General features: G+C 41.9%; 1 protein-coding gene across 1 annotated transcript in view; it reads right to left on the reverse strand.

Annotated features, from left to right (window-relative positions):
• Nucleotides 1-17,064, reverse strand: part of CC2D2B (coiled-coil and C2 domain containing 2B) — a 154,875-nt gene that overhangs the window by 58,668 nt on the left and 79,143 nt on the right. The window contains exons 19-23 of the mRNA XM_038744430.1: nt 16,334-16,504; nt 12,121-12,208; nt 10,401-10,510; nt 4,940-5,036; nt 2,577-2,675 (exon numbers count right to left, since the gene is read on the reverse strand). Of these exons, the coding sequence (XP_038600358.1) occupies nt 2,577-2,675; nt 4,940-5,036; nt 10,401-10,510; nt 12,121-12,208; nt 16,334-16,504 (565 nt within the window). The remainder of the gene's footprint in view (nt 1-2,576; nt 2,676-4,939; nt 5,037-10,400; nt 10,511-12,120; nt 12,209-16,333; nt 16,505-17,064) is intronic.

Raw genomic sequence — 17,064 nt, forward strand, 5'->3', positions numbered from 1 at the left:
GTATGTTTGGTTCTGTTCTCTGTCTCCCCCTTTTAGACTGTGAGCCCACTGTTGGGTAGGGACTGTCTCTATGTGATGCCAATTTGTACTTCCCAAGCGCTTAGTACAGTGCTCTGCACATAGTAAGCGCTCAATAAATACGATTGATTGATTGATTGATTGATTCAGCAGCGTCCACCTGCTGTTCCAGGAATTTTGTACTTCCACCCCTGGGTAAAATCCAATTTACACTACCAACAAACCTTCCATCTCCAGTAAGCTTGTCCTCCAGGTTGTAAGCTCATTGTGGGCAGGGAACAGGGCTATAAACTCTGTATATATGTATATATGGTTGTACATGTTTATTACTCTATTTATTTATTTATTTATTTATTTTACTTGTACATTTCTATCCTATTTATTTTATTTTGTTGGTATGTTTGGTTCTGTTCTCTGTCTCCCCCTTTTAGACTGTGAGCCCACTGTTGGGTAGGGACTGTCTCTATGTGTTGCCAATTTGTACTTCCCAAGCGCTTAGTACAGTGCTCTGCACATAGTAAGCGCTCAATAAATACGATTGATTGATTGATTGATTGTTATAAGCTACTCTTCCAAGCCCTTAGCACAGTGCTCTGCACACAATTCTCTGCACACGCGAGAAGCGGCGTGGGGTCGCGGATCGAGCCCGGGCCTGGGAATCAGGAGGTCATGGGTTCTAATCCCGGCTCTGCCACTCGTCTGCTGTGTGACCTTGGGCAAGACACTTCACTTCTCTGGGCCTCAGTTCCCTCATCCGTCAAATGGGGATTGAGACTGTGAGCCCCATGTGGGACAGGGACTGTATCGAACTCTTATTTGCTTGTAATCTTTTTCGACTGTGAGCCCACTGTTGGGTAGGGACTGTCTCTATATGTTGCCAATTTGTACTTCCCAAGCGCTTAGTACAGTGCTCTGCACACAGTAAGCGCTCAATAAATACGATTGATGATGATGATGATGATGGAACATCCATTCATTTACTCATTCATTCGAGAAGCAGCATGGCTCAGTGGAAAGAGCCTGGGCTTGGGAGTCAGAGGTCATGGGTTCGAATCCCCGCTCCGCCACTTGTCAGCTGTGTGACTTTGGGTGAGTCACTTCACTTCTCTGGGCCTCAGTTCCCTCATCTGGAAAATGGAGAAGACTGTGAGCCCCCCGTGGGACAACCTGATCACCTTGTATCCTCCCCAGTGCTTAGAACAGTGCTTGGCACATAGTAAGTGCTTAACAAATGCTATTATTATTATTATTATTATTATTATTATTATTATTATTATTTATTGAGCACTGACTGTGTGCAGAGCACTGTACTAAGCGCTTGGGAAGTACAAGTTGGCAACATATAGAGACGGTCCCTACCCAATGGGCTCACAGTCTAGAAGGGGCAGAAGGACAACAAAACAAAACATGTAGAAGCAGTGTGGCTCAGTGGAAAGAGCCCGGGCTTTGGAGTCAGAGGTCATGGGTTCAAATCCCGGCTCCACCAACTGTCAGCTGTGTGACTGTGGGCAACTCACTTGACTTCTCTGAGCCTCAGTTCCCTCATCTGTAAAATGGGGATGAAGACTTTGAGCACCCCGTGGGACAACCTGATCACCTTGTAACCTCCCCAGCGCTTAGAACAGTGCTTTGCACATAGTAAGCGCTTAATAAATGCCACTTTTATTATTATTATTATTATTATTATGAAGACAGGTGTCAAAATAATCAGAACAAATAGAATTAAAGCTGTAGGCACATCATTAACAAAATAAATAGAATAGTAAATAGGTAGAAGTAAAATAAATAGAGTAATAAATCTGTACAAATATATACAAGTGCTTTTGGGAGGGGAAGGAGGTAGGGCGGAGGGATGGGGAGGAGGAGAGGAAAAGGGAGGAAAAGGGAGAGGAAAAACATAGTAAGCACTTAAATACCATCAACATCACAGTGAGCACTCAATAAGATCGATTGTTTGATTGATTGATTGATGATTGATCGATCATGCCCCACCTCAAGGTCACACTCAAGTTTTGGAGCCTAACAGAGGGGAGGCAAGGATTGAAGGACAAAGCCCAACTGCTCCCACCTTTTCTACCACTTTCCAACCCCACATTTGTAGTCCTTAACAAGGTCACCTTAAAAGTTAACGGCATTTTATTTGTAACCCTTCTTCCTGACTACATTATGTTGCCAACGTGTACTTCCCAAGCGCTTAGTACAGTGCTCTGCACACAGTAAGCGCTCAATAAATACGATTGATTGATTGATATATCCTTAGAAGGAATGTTTTCCTCAGCTCTTCCAAATCTCCTTCCCCGTCCTCCTGAAAGTCCCATTCTCTGATGAATGCTTTAGGGAACCACATCTGATAGACCCAAATATTTCCTCCAAACAATGGCAATAAAAATGAGTCTACCAGTAGAGTTATTTTATGAATGTCTTGAACAGCTTCAACGGGCCAAAAATACTACGATTGCCTTGAGGTATGAGACGAACGTTATCAAAACAAATCCCCGGAAAAACTCCTTTTTTCCCCAAAACAAGTGTTAGTAGTTCTCAAAATACTCTATTGCTACCTTTGATTGTTGCAGGAGGGCAGAGAAAGGAATAGTAACTGAGCCAAGCCAATGCTTTTGTATATACGAGTGACCCCTGCAGCCCTTGAGGCAATTATCCTAGGAGAAGAAATAACTGTGGTTATCCTCTATCCTTTATAAATTATACGTTTCAATTCCTTATAAATTATATCATAGAAATACATAGTTCATTCACCCTGGGAGATATGTGGAAAAAGGAATCAGACATTTTTAAAAGCCTACTCTTCCCCTTAGCTACTTAGGGCAAAATAAGTACTCTTGGAGGGCTGATTTGTTAAATGATTCTCTATTTAGAAGTCTTAATTGTCCACTTCCTCCTCCGTATATGGGTAAATTGGCTGCATAAGTGCCCCAAAGACCACGCAAACTTTCTAGACTGTAATTTTGTTGTGGGCAGGGACTGCGTCTACCAACCCCTTCTAGACTGTGAGCCCGCTGTTGGGTAGGGACCGTCTCTAGATGTTGCCAAGCGCTTAGTACAGTGCTCTGCACACAGTAAGCACTCAATAAATACGATTGAATGAATGAATGAATGAATGAACTCAGCAGTATTGTATGCGCCCAAATGTGAAGGTGGAAAATCACTCTGAGTAGGCATAAGGAAGTGGCCCACATTTGTCCAGGTGATGTGCACGTCTATTCAACTGCATCTTTCCTGTCCCGAATCTTGAACCAAATCTTGGAGGGTTGCCAGTCATCTAACTCATTCTGCTTGTCCAAGACGCGGCCTGGCTAAGCTCTTAATAATAACGATAATAATAACAACAACGGTATTTGTTAAGCGCTTAATCGCTGTTCTAAGCGCTGGGGTAGATACAAACTACTCAGATTGGGCACAGTCCCTGTTTCACCCGGGGCTCACAGTCTTAATCCCCATTTTCCAGATGAGGGAACTGAGGCCCAGAGAAGGGAAGTGACTCGCCCAGGGTCACACAGCAGACAAGAGGTGGAACTGGGATTAAAACTCTGGTCCTTCTGACTCTGAGGGTTGTGCTCTATCCATTGGGCCATGCTGCTTCACCTCTTAAACCCTTTCAGCAGTCCCCATCAGTATACCGATGAGGCTTGGGCAAAGACGAAAGTAAGGCGCTCTCATATCTTGCCCCCACGTTTCCCCACCCAATTTGCCCTCCCTTTTCATCAACCTATGCATTTGAGTCTGTGCTCTGACACTGTGATACTCAATCCACCTCCAGCCCCATAGCTCTTACGTGCAAATCCCTAAATTCTGCCATTTCCCCTATCTCTGATTTATTTTACCACCTGCCTCCTCCAATAGATTGAAAACTCCTTTGGGGGCAGGGGCCATATCTGAATTATTTGTTAAATGATTCTCTATTTAGAAGTCTTAAGTGTCCCCTCCCAAGCACTCAGTACCGTGCTCAGTAAGTGCTCAATAAATACCATTAGAATCTGACATTTTACCGACATGAAAAATTCATAGCAGAGATTTTATGCTTAATATTAAGGGCGATGTTGGACTTAGGAAAGACAAATACCACTGGCTGATTGGTTTCCCCTACGTACCCCGCTGAAAGCACAGGGTGCCATCGCCCTGGTTCTTAGTCGAAAAACAACAGGAGGTCGGAACAAACTGTGTCTTCCATCCCTACTTCCAATGCCGCACAGCAACATTGTCGTCAGGGGTGGATCCCTGATAGCCGGAGACCGGCTCCTGGTTTGCCCGGTGAATAAGGCAGCTCGGAAAAGGCAGCCCTGACATCCAAACTATATCAAGTTTGAATCCCTGTAAGGCTTTTAAATTCCAGTTCTCCGGCATAAAGTAGCTGGCGAAGACAGGCCACCGGAATGAGGCGAAGGATAGGGAGAAAGAGAGAGAGGGGAGGCAGGAAAGAAGTCTTAATTGTCCACTTCCTTCACCGAATATGGGCAAATTGGCTAAATAAATCCCCTAAAGACCACACAAACTTTCTAGATTGTCATTTTGTTGCGGGAAGGGATGGCGGTGGAATAAGGAGAGACGCGGCAAGTGTCACGGGGAAGGGGGTAAAAACGAAGGAAATATCAAAACTAGCCTCAAGCTTCTAACTTTCCTTTCATGATAAATTTATGAAACGTTCTCTCTCATCTGCATATGAAATTATTTATAAGCCAGATGGTTCTCAATAGAAGACTTTTTTTCTTGGGAACAAATATTCCCCACCCTCACTGGAATCTGACATTTTACAGACATGAAAAATTCATAGCAGAGATTTTATGCTTAATATTAAGGGCGATGTAGGACTTAGGAAAGACAAAGCAAAAAGCGACTTGGTTATTAGTGGTTTCCTCCAAACTTCCAGAGACTTATTATTACTATTATCATTATTACTGTACTTTACCTCATGTTTTTCGATCACAACTTCATCAAAAATATTGATAACGATGTTATCTTTTATTTTGGATAATCCCGAAATGCTGTAATCGTGTCCTGGTGAGCTACAAGTAGAACCAAAGCATTATCATTTGAGTCTTCTGAAAATCCAAATTTCTCTTCAAAGAGATTACGTTCAACACCCAGTCGCCCATAGTTCTTTAATTCAGAATTGAACTCACACCAACTGGATCTCTGTGTTGCAGAGATTGGATTGAAACCCTATAGCTTCCAGAGTTAGTTTTGTGGCTTCCACCGCGGCCAGCGCAAAATTTGAAATTCCCCTCAAGGCCTTGGCCCAAACTATCCTCCTCTGTCTATTCTTTTAAATGAAAAAAAGTAACTACATTCTTATTCATTAATTCATTCATTCAATCGTATTTTTTTTATGGTATTTGTTAGCGCTTACTATGTGCCAAGCACCGTTCTAAGCGCTGGGGAGGTTACAAGGTGATCAGGTTGTCCCACGGGAGGCTCGCAGTTTTAATCCCCATTTTACAGATGAGGTAACTTAGGCACAGAGAAGTAAATAATAATAATAATAATAATGGCATTTATTAAGCACTTACTATGTGCAGAGCACTGTTCCAAGCGCTGAATAATAATGGCATTTATTAAGCGCTTACTATGTGCAAAGCACTGTTCTAAGCGCTGGGGGGATACAAGGTGATCAGGTTGCCCCACGGGGGGCTCAAAGTCAATCCCCATTTTACAGATGAGGTAACTGAGGCACAGAGAAGTTAAGTGACTTGCCCAGGTCACACAGCTGGCAATTGGCGGAGCCAGGATTTGAACCCATGACCATTGACTCCAAAGCCCGGGCTCTTTCCACTGAGCCACGCTGCTTCTCTAAGTGACTTGCCCAAAGTCGCACAGCTGACAGTTGGCAGAGCCGGGATTTGGACCCCTCTGACTCCAAAGCCCGTGCTCTTTCCACTGAGCCACGCTGCTTTTTGAGGGCTTACTGTGTGCAGAGCACTGTACTAAGCGCTTGGGAAGTACAAATCGGCAACATAATTCCCACCTGAGTTCTCTTTCCCAGTGCTTGGTTCAGTGCTCTGCACACAGTAAGCGCTTAATCAATACTATGCGGCTACTACTACTAAAGAAATACTTGCCTGAAAATACTAGGCAAAATTGCACAGGGCAAACGACCCCAAGACCACATGGTCTTAACATTCATTCATTCATTCATTCAATCGTATTTATTGAGCGCTTACTGTGTGCAAAGCACTGTACTAAGCGCTTGGGAAGTCCAAGTTGGCAACATATAGAGACGGTCCCTACCCAACAGTGGGCTCACAGTCTAGAAGGGGGAGACAGAGAACAAAGCAAAACATATTAACAAAATAAAATAAATAGAATAAATATGTACAAATAAAATCAATCAATCAATCATATTTATTGAGCGCTTACTGTGTGTAGAGCACTGTACTAAGCGCTTGGGATGTCCAAGTTGGCAACATCTAGAGACGGTCCCTACCCAACAGTGGGCTCACAGTCTAGAAGGGGGAGACAGAGAACAAAGCAAAACATATTAACAAAATAAAATAAATAGAATAAATATGTACAAATAAAATCAATCAATCGTATTTATTGAGCGCTTACTGTGTGCAGAGCACTGGACTAAGCGCTTGGGAAGTACAAGTTGGCAACATCTAGAGACGGTCCCTACCCAACAGTGGGCTCACAGTCTAGAACAAAGCAAAACATATTAACAAAATGAAATAAATAGAATAAATATGTACAAATAAAATCAATCAATCAATCATATTTATTGAGCACTTACTGTGTGCAGAGCACTGGACTAAGCACTTGGGAAGTCCAAGTTGGCAACATCTAGAGACGGTCCCTACCCAACAGTGGGCTCACAGTCTACAAGGGGGAGAGAGACAACCAAACCAAACATATTAACAAAATAAAATAAATAGAATAGATATGTACAAGTAAAATAAATAAATAGAGTAATAAATATGTACAGACATATATACCTATATATCCATCAGAGAATTGGCTTCATTATTTGGAAACTGTTTGGTCTTAGACACAGGCTCATACTGCCCCTAAATCTCAGCCTGAAGGCTTATTGGGGGGTGGGAGGGAGTGGGAGAATTTTAATTAATTGAAAGTATTTATTGAGCACCTACTGGTTGCAATCCCAAATCTTTTAGGAAGCAGTCCCCAATTAAGTTTCTTCTCTCAAATACCACTACCACCGGCACTTCTCTTCTCAAATTGGCCTCTCCCTGCCTACCCTTCATCTATTTCTCGACCCCTTCAGCTCTTCCCAATACTCCCAACCCACCCACAGCTCCTGGAGCACTTGTATAAACATCATTTTTATATATAATGTAGACATATTATTTTATATATCACTCATTGATCTTTTTTGTCATTTTATATATCACTTCTTTATTCATCTATTCGTTCCTCCACTCTTTCTCCTCCTTAGCTTTTCTGAGCACTTGTATAAACATCATTTTTATATATAATATACACCTATTATTTTATATATCACTCATTTATCTTTTTTGTCATTTTATATGTCACTTCTTTATTCATCTATTCGCTCCTCCACTCTTTCTCCTCCTTATCTTTTCTGAGCACTTGTATAAACATCATTTGTATATATAATTTAGACATATTTTATATATCACTCATTGATCTTTTTTGTCATTTTATATATCACTTCTTTATTCATCTATTCTTTCCTCCACTCTTTCTCCTCCTTATCTTTTCTGAGCACTTGTATAAACATCATTTTCATATATAATATAGACATATTATTTTATATAGCATTCATTTATCTTTTTTGTCATTTTATATATCACTTCTTAATTCATCTATTCGTTCCTCCACTCTTTGTCCTCCTTATCTTTTCTGGGCACTTGTATAAGCATCATTTTTATATATGATATAGACGTATTATTTTATATATCACTCATTTATCTTTTTGGTCATTTTATATATCACTTATTTATTCATCTATTTGTTCCTCCACTCTTTCTCCTCCTTAGCTTTTCTGAGCACTTGTATAAACATCATTTTTATATATAATATAGCATATCATTTTATATATCACTTATTTATCTTTTTTGTCATTTTATATATCACCTCTTTATTCATCTGTTCGTTCCTCCACTCTTTCTCCTCCTTAGCTTTTCTGAGCACTTGTATAAACATCATTTTTATATATAATATAGACATATTGTTTTATATATCACTCATTTATCTTTTTCGTCATTTTATATATCACTTCTTTATTCATCTATTCGTTCCTCCACTCTTTCTCCTCCTTATCTTTTCTGATTTCAAGTATTTGTCAAGCGCTTTCGACGTGCCAGGCACTGTACTTAGTACTGGGGTAGATACCCCAACATTCATGTTGGACACAGTCCCTGTCCCACAAGGGGCTCACACTCTTCATCCCCATTTTACAGATGAGGTAATTGAGGCACAGAGAAGTTGAGTGAGTTGTCCAAGGTCACACAGCAGACAAGTGGCAGAGTGGGATTAGAACCCAGGTCCCTCTGACTCTCAGGCCTGGGCAGCAGGCCCTAGGCCATGCTGCTTCCCCCCTTTAGACTAGTAGCTTCTTGAAGGCAGGGATCGTGACACTTCCCTCTAATTGTACTCTCCCCAATGCTTAGCACAGTGTTCCACACATAGTAGGAGTGCAATAGATACTACTGATTGATTGACAAAGGAAAAAAAAACACCCCAATCTTGCCCAAAGTTATTTGACAAAGGGAATTTAGCCTTAAAAGGCAAATAATTATGATGATGATCATTATTATTACGGTTTTTGTTAAATTCTCACTATGTGCCAAGGACTGAACTACACAGTCCAGAGAGGGAGAAAACATACTAGTGGTATAAAGTGGTACAAAATAATACAAAGCCACTGAGCGTGGCTTTGGAGTCAGAGGTCATGGGTTCAAATCCCGGCTCCGCCACTTGTCAGCTGTGTGACTTTGGACAGGTCATTTGGCTTCTCTGTGCCTCAGTTACCTCATCTGGAAAATGGATATTGGGACTGTGAGCCCCACGTGGGACAACCTGATCACCTTGTATCCTCCCAAGCGTTTATAACAGTGCTCGGCACATAGTAACCGCTTAATACATGCCATTCTTATTCTTACTATTATAAATACCATTGATTAATTGATTGATTTAGAGAGGCAGCGTGGCTCAGTGGAAAGGGCATGGGCTTTGGAGTCAGAGGTCATGGGTTCAAATCCTGGCTCCACCAATTGTCAGCTGTGTGACTTTGGACAAGTCACTTCACTTCTCTGGGCCTCAGTGACCTCATCTGTAAAATGGGGATGAAGGCTGTGAGCCCCCCGTGGGACAACCTGATCACCTTGTAACCTCACCAGCACTTAGAACAGTGTTTTGCACATAGTAAGCGCTTAATAAATGCCATTATTATTATTATTATTATTATTATTATTATTATTATTGACTTGGGGCAACTACCGCTCTGAAAAAAGGAAAGTCCCCATGCTTAGATACCTAGCGTATGCATATCCAGAAAACTGGGTTACCAAATTTTTGGTTGTGATAAACATTTAGAGGGGTGTGCTATATATATTCAAGTCACTATGTATATATGTTTGTACATATTTATTACTCTATTTATTTTACTTGTACATATTTATTCTATTTATTTTATTTTGTTAATATGTTTTGTTTTGTTGTCTGTCTCCCCCTTCTAGACTGTGAGCCCACTGTTGGGTAGGGACCGTTTCTATATGTTGCCAACTTGTACTTCCCAAGCGCTTAGTACAGTGCTCTGCACTCAGTAAGCGCTCAATAAATATGATTGAATGAATGAATGAATGAATGAATATCCAGAAAACTGGGTTATGAAATTTTTGGTGTGATTAACATTTAGAGGGGTGTGCTATATATATTCAAGTCACTGTGTATATATGTTTGTACCTATTTATTACTCTATTTATTTTACTTGTACATATTTATTCTATTTATTTTAGTTTGTTGATATGTTTTGTTTTGTTGTCTGTCTCCCCCTTCTAGACTGTGAGCCTGCTGTTGGGTAGGGACCGTCTCTATATGTTGCCAACTTGTACTTCCCAAGCGCTTAGTCCGGTGCTCTGCACACAGTAAGCGCTCAATAAATACGATTGATTGATTGCCAACTTGTACTTCCCAAGCGCTTAGTACAGTGCTCTGCACACAGTAAGTGCTCAGTAAATATGACTGAAAGAATGAATGAATACAAAGGAAAGATGTCAGTTCGCTGTGGGCAGAGATTGTCCCTGTTGCTGAATTATACTTCCCAAGCACTTAGTACAGTGTGCTGCACACAGTAAGCGCTCAATAAATACTACTGAATGAATGAACTAAGTAAACCCTTGGTCCTTTAGTTTTACTGATTAAGGGGCAGAGGATCGGTTCCGATTTACCTGAAATCCAGAATGAGTTCTTCGTTCCAACACGGATGAGATCCGTCCACAGTATCAGTTCGATAAACCGTGTGCTGAAAAGAAACTTCAACAAAAGGCCGGACATTGACCTAAAACATGCAACGCACATTTTCGAAGACGTGTTAGAGTCCCGCAGGGAGTTTTCTGCGTTTTACCCGTTAGGGGGGAAGAAAATGAATATCTGCTCCTTTATCCAGGCCGTGCCCAAATGTCAGCCCTGTATCTTGTCGCCTGAAAGACGGTCAGGGGGTCTCACCAAACCCGATTTCAGCTTGCTCCATGGGATGGACCATGGAAGCAGCTGCGGCAGCAGCGCTTCGAATGGAGACTGCAAGCTCGTTGTGGGCAGGGAATGTATCTGTTATATTGCACTCTCCTGAGCTCATCGTACGGCGCTCAATAAATACTATCGACTGACTGACGAGAAAGACAGCTCATTTTGCCAGCCTGCTGTTTCTCTAGCGCTCAGTACAGTGCTCTGCACGCAGTACGAGCTCAATAAATATGATTGAATGAAGGAATGGAGGCATATGCTGCCAACTTGTACTTCCCAAGCGCTTAGTACAGTGCTCTGCACACAGTAAGCGCTCAATAAATACGACTGAATGAAGGAATGGAGGCATATATTGCCAACTTGTACTTCCCAAGCGCTTAGTACAGTGCTCTGCACACAGTAAGCGCTCACTAAATACGATTGAAGGAAGGAATGGAGGCATATGTTGCCAACTTGTACTTCCCAAGCACTTAGTACAGTGCTCTGCACACAGTAAGCGCTCACTAAATACGATTAAATGAAGGAATGGAGGCATATGTTGCCAACTTGTACTTCCCAAGCGCTTAGTACGGTGCTCTGCACACAGTAAGCGCTCAATAAATACGATTGAAGGAAGGAATGGAGGCATATGTTGCCAACTTGTCCTTCCCAAGCGCTTAGTACAGTGCTCTGCACACAGTAAGCGCTCAATAAATACGATTAAAGGAAGGAATGGAGGCATATGTTGCCAACTTGTACTTTCCAAGCGCTTAGTACAGTGCTCTGCACACAGTAAGCACTCAATAAATACGATTGATTGATTGATTGAAATGACAGATACGTACATAAGCGCTGTGCGGATAGCAGGGGGGGTGAATAAAGGGAGCAAGTCGGGGCGACGCAGAAGGGAGTGGAAGGAAAGGAAAAGAGGGTTTAATCAGTTAGTTCATTCATTCATTCATTCAATCGTATTTATTGAGCGCTTACTGTGTGCAGAGCACTGTACTAAGCGCTTGGGAAGTACAAGTTGGCAACATCTAGAGACGGTCCCTACCCAACAGTGGGCTCACAGTCTAGAAGGGGGAGACAGAGAACAAAACAAAACATATAAACCAAATAAAATAAATAGAATAAATATGTACAAGTAAAATAAATAAATGGAGTAATTATGTGTATATATGTATATGTATATGTCATTTATTTCTATATATTAATATCTATCCCCCCCCCAGATTGTAACCTCATTCTAGTCAGGGAGTGTTTCTGTTACATCACACTCTCCCGAGCGCTCAGTACAGTGCTCTGCCCACAGTAAGCGCTCACTAAATACGATGGAATGACTTGCTTCTGATAGTAGCACGTAAACTGATGCTTTTATATCAATGAAAAAGCTAATGTCATAGGTTACGATTAACATTATATTTTATCAGATCACCCACTACATACCTTACTTAAGAGTTCATTTGTCGTCACTGATTCTTTATGTCTGATCCAGGATACGGAAGATAACAAATAACCAGGTACCTCCAGGTTTCTTTAGAAAAACAGCAGAGATACATACATTTGAAGGATTTTTTTCATAAATATTTATTGCCACATCAGTCAGGGCTACTTGCAATTCAGATATTAAAACATAAAATTAGAAAACATTACAAAACAGAAGATGAATGTTTACAATTATTCCTCCAATTGAGCGGCTGACTCTTCACTGGAAAGCCCAAATGTAACCCTGGGTTTGCAGAAACACTGCCTGTGTTTAAAGCAGTGGTTCCAAAACATTTTCTCCCCAGGATAATAATAGTAATTAATAACAATTATGGTATTTGTTAAGCGCTTACCATGTGCCAGCCACTGTATTAAGCACTGGGTGGATACAAGCAAATCAGGTTGGAGATATGCGGCTCACAGTCTCAATCCCCATTTTACAGACGAGGGAACCGAGGCCCAGAGAGGTTAAGTGACCTGCCCAAGGTCACACAGCAGACATGCGGCGGAGTCGGGATTGGAACCCATGACTTTCTGACTCCCAAATCTCTGTTGCTATGCTGCTTCCCAGGATGATTTATGGAGAGGGCCCATACCATATTAATTAGAGAAGCAGCGTGGCTCAATGGAAAGAGCCCGGGCTTGGGAGTCAGAGGTCGTGGGTTCGAATCCCGGCTCTGCCACTTGTCAGCTGGGTGACCTTGGGCAAGTCACTTCACTGCTCTGGGCCTCAGTGACCTCATCTGTAAAATGGGGGTGAAGACTGTGAGCCCCGCGTGGGACAACCTGATCATTTTGTATTCCCCCAGCGCTTAGAACAGTGCTTTGCACATAGTAAGTGCTTAACAAATACCATCATTACCATTATTATTATTAAAATGGGGATTAAGACTGTGAGCCCCACGTGGGACAACCTGATCACTTTGTATCCCCCCCCCAGCACTTAGAACAGTGCTTTGCACATAGTAAGTGCTTAACAAATACCATCATTATCGTTATTATTATTAAAATGGGGATTAAGACTGTGAGCCCCCCGTGGGACAACCTGATCACTTTGTATCCCCCCAGCGCTTAGAACAGTGCTTTGCACATAGTAAGTGCTTAACAAATACCATCATTATCATTATTATTATTAAAATGGGATGACGACTGTGAGCCCCACGTGGGACAACCTGATCACTCTGTATCCCCCCCAGTGCTTAGAACAGTGCTTTGCACATAATAAGCGCTTAACAAATACCTTTATTATTATTATATCCCAAATCCCCCTCCTTCCTCTCCCCGTCCTCCCACTCCCCATCCCCCCGGCTTACCTCCTTCCCTTCTCCACAGCACCTACATATATGTTTGTACATATTTATTACTCTATTTATTTATTTATTTTCTTCGTACATATGTATTCTATTCATTTCATTTTGTTAATATGTTTTGTTTTGTTGTCTGTCTCCCCCTTCTAGACTGTGAGCCCGCTGTTGGGTAGGGACCGTCTCTACATGTTGCCAACTTGTACTTCCCAAACACTTAGTACAGTGCTCTGCACACAGTAAGCGCTCAATAAATATGACTGAATGAATGAAATCCAAAATCACTTCCCTGGAAAAATGCCCTGCTTCCTGGAAATCCCAACGCCAAGCCAAGAGCCCTCGACCTCAACAGTCGGGCGAGCCGTTCCACTCAATCAATCAATCAGTCAATCAATATGTACAAATTGAGTAATAAATACGTACAAACGTATATACATATATACAGGATATATATATAAATAAATATATATATATATATATATATATATAGTGGGGATTCATTTCATTCAATTGTATTTATTGAGCACTTACGGTGTGCAGAGCACTGTACTAAGCACTTGGGAAGTCCAAGTTGGCAACATCTAGAGACGGTCCCTACCCAACAGCGGGCTCACAGTCTAGAAGGGGGAGACAGACAACAAAACCAAACAGATTAACAAAATAAAATAAATAGAATAGATATGTACAAGTAAAATAAATAAATAGAGTAATAAATATGTACAAACATATAGACATATATACACTCCTCTCCCTGCTCCTGTTCTCCGGGGCTCAGATGTAGGGGAAGGATGCTGCCCCTTCCCCTGGACACTAGTCAATCAATCAATCGTATTTATTGAGCGCTTACTGTGTGCAGAGCACTGTACTAAGCGCTTGGGAAGTCCAGGTTGGCAACATCTAGAGACAGTCCCTACCCAACAGTGGGCTCACAGTCTAGAAGGGGGAAACAGACAACAAAACCAAACATATTAACAAAATAAAATAAATAGAATAGATACGTACTGTTTCCCTGCTCCAGACAGGGAAAGACAGATCAACACGGTCTGCACTAGCAAACTATCTGGAAATAAATAGAGAAGCAGCATGACCTAGTAGATGGAGCACCGGCCTGGGCGTTAGAAGGGCCTGGGCTCTAATCCCGGCTCTGCCACTTTAATAATAATAATAATAATAATAATAATAATAATAATAATAATAATAGCATTTATTAAGCACTTACTATGTGCAAAGCACTGTTCTAAGCGCTGGGGAGGTTACAAGATGATCAGGTTGTCCCACAGGGGGCTCACAGCCTTACTCCCCATTTTACAGATGAGGGAACTGAGGCCCAGAGAAGTCAAGTGACTTGCCCAAAGTCACACAGCTGACAATTGGCAGAGTCGGGATTCGAACCCATGACCTCTGACTCCAAAGACCGGGCTCTTTCCACTGAGCCACGCTGCTTCCCTGGAAGCACTTCTCTGCTGTGTGACCTTGGACAAGTCACTGAACTTCTCTGGACCTCAGTTACCTTATCTGTAAAACGAGGATGAAGACCGTGAGTCCTATGTGGGACATGGACTAAGTCCAACCTGACTGGCTTGTATCTACCCCAGCGCTTAGTATAGTGCCTGGCACATGATGATGATGATGTTGGCATTGTTAAGCGCTTACTATGTGCAAAGCACTGTTCTAAGCACTTGGGGGGATACAAAGTGATCAGGTTGTCCCACGTGGGGCTCACAGTCTTAATCCCCATTTTACAGATGAGGTAACTGAGGCTCAGAGAAGTTAAGTGACTTGCCGAGGTCACACAGCAGACATGTGGCTGAGCCAGCATTCGAACCCATGACCTCTGACTCCAAAGCCCGTGCTCTTTCCATTTAGCCACGCTGCTTCAATAATAATAATGGCATTTATTAAGTGCTTACTATGTGCAAAGCACCGTTCTAAGCGCTGGGGAAGTTACAAGGCAATCAGGTTGCCCCACAGGGGGCTCACAGGCTTAATCCCCATTTTACAGATGAGGTAACTGAGGCACGGAGAAATTAAGTGACTTGCCCAAAGTCACACAGCTGACAATTAGCAGAGCTGGGATTTGAACCCGTGACTTCTGACTCCAAAGCCCGTGCTCTTTCCACTGAGCCACGCTGCTTCTCCTAAGCACTATGGCACATAGTAAGCGCTTAACAAATACCATTAAAAAAAAACTGATTTGTAAATCCTTAAGAGCTTACTTTCATTCTAGACTGCGAGCCCGCTGTTGGGTAGGGACCGTCTCTAAGTGTTGCCAACTTGGACTTCCCAAGCGCTTAGTACAGTTCTCTGCACACAGTAAGTGCTCAATAAGTACGATTGAATGAATGAATGAATCCGAGTAAATGAGACCAGAGAAAATTTTTGTTTTCAATCATTCAGATCATTTGTAATAATAATTATAATAATCACGGCATTTATAAAGCGCTTTTACTATGTGCAAAACATTGTTCTAAGCGCTGGGGAGGTTACAAGGTGATCAGGTTATCCCATGGGGGGCTCACAGTCTTAATCCCCATTTTACAGATGAGTGAACTGAGGCACAGAGAAGTGAAGTGACTTGCCCGAAGTCACACAGCTGACAATTGGCGGAGCCAGAATTTGAACCCCTGACCTCTGACTCCAAAGCCCGGGCTCTTTCCACTGAGCCACACTGCTTCTCAAAGTGAAAAGGTAGTGAAAAGGTAGATTTTTTTGCTCATTGGCTTGGAGGAAATTTAGCCCTTCACATTAGTTTCTTTAAATCAATCAATCAATCAATCAATCGTATTTATTGAGCGCTTACTGTGTGCAGGGCACTGTACTAAGCGCTTGGGAAGTACAAGTTAGCAACATAAATATGACTAGTTTCTTACCTACTAACCGTTGATTTCCGGGATGGAATATTGTAACCTCTCGAAATTCGAATCAGAATTTTGATGTCACCATCAGAGACGGTCTGGGCCGCAACTGTTTTCCTTTCTTTTCTCTGCGGTTTTAAATTTCTCCTCCGTTTAACGAGTTTACAAATTGCTTCCTTCAACTGGCTAAATGAAGGTCAAAATGAGGAACCGTATGAACCCATATTAACTTCCAATTTCGGCACAATATCAATCAATCAGTGGTACTTATTGAATTCCCGCGCTACGCAGAAAAGCGGAACTAGCTGGGAGGAGACAAAAGAACGGAAAACTTCCGATCGCAGTCCTCATGGATTTTACCCCCTGAACGGCCTGTTTTTTCTTTTGTAAATGAAATTATCCCCTCTGAGGCCTGTCGCTTTCCATCCATGCTGCCCAGATATGGAGTCACACAGTTGGAAAACTCTGCTCTGCATCAGACCCCTCCACTTCAAATATATGAAATATATTTTCATATATATTTCATATATATTTCATGTATAATGAATATATATATGAAACTCCAAATATATGAAATTGGTTTGGGCACAGAGGGTAAAAAATGCATTTAGAGATGAAAAGGAACTAGCTGAGAAATCATCTAGACCGTAAGCTCGCTGTGGACAGGGAATGTGTCTGCCAGCTCAGTAATATTTTAATGATAATCAGAATAATAATGATGGCGCTTATTAAGCGCTTACTATGTG

The sequence above is a fragment of the Tachyglossus aculeatus genome, chromosome 3, assembly GCF_015852505.1.
Source record: "Tachyglossus aculeatus isolate mTacAcu1 chromosome 3, mTacAcu1.pri, whole genome shotgun sequence".
Classification (NCBI taxonomy): Eukaryota; Metazoa; Chordata; class Mammalia; order Monotremata; family Tachyglossidae; genus Tachyglossus; species Tachyglossus aculeatus.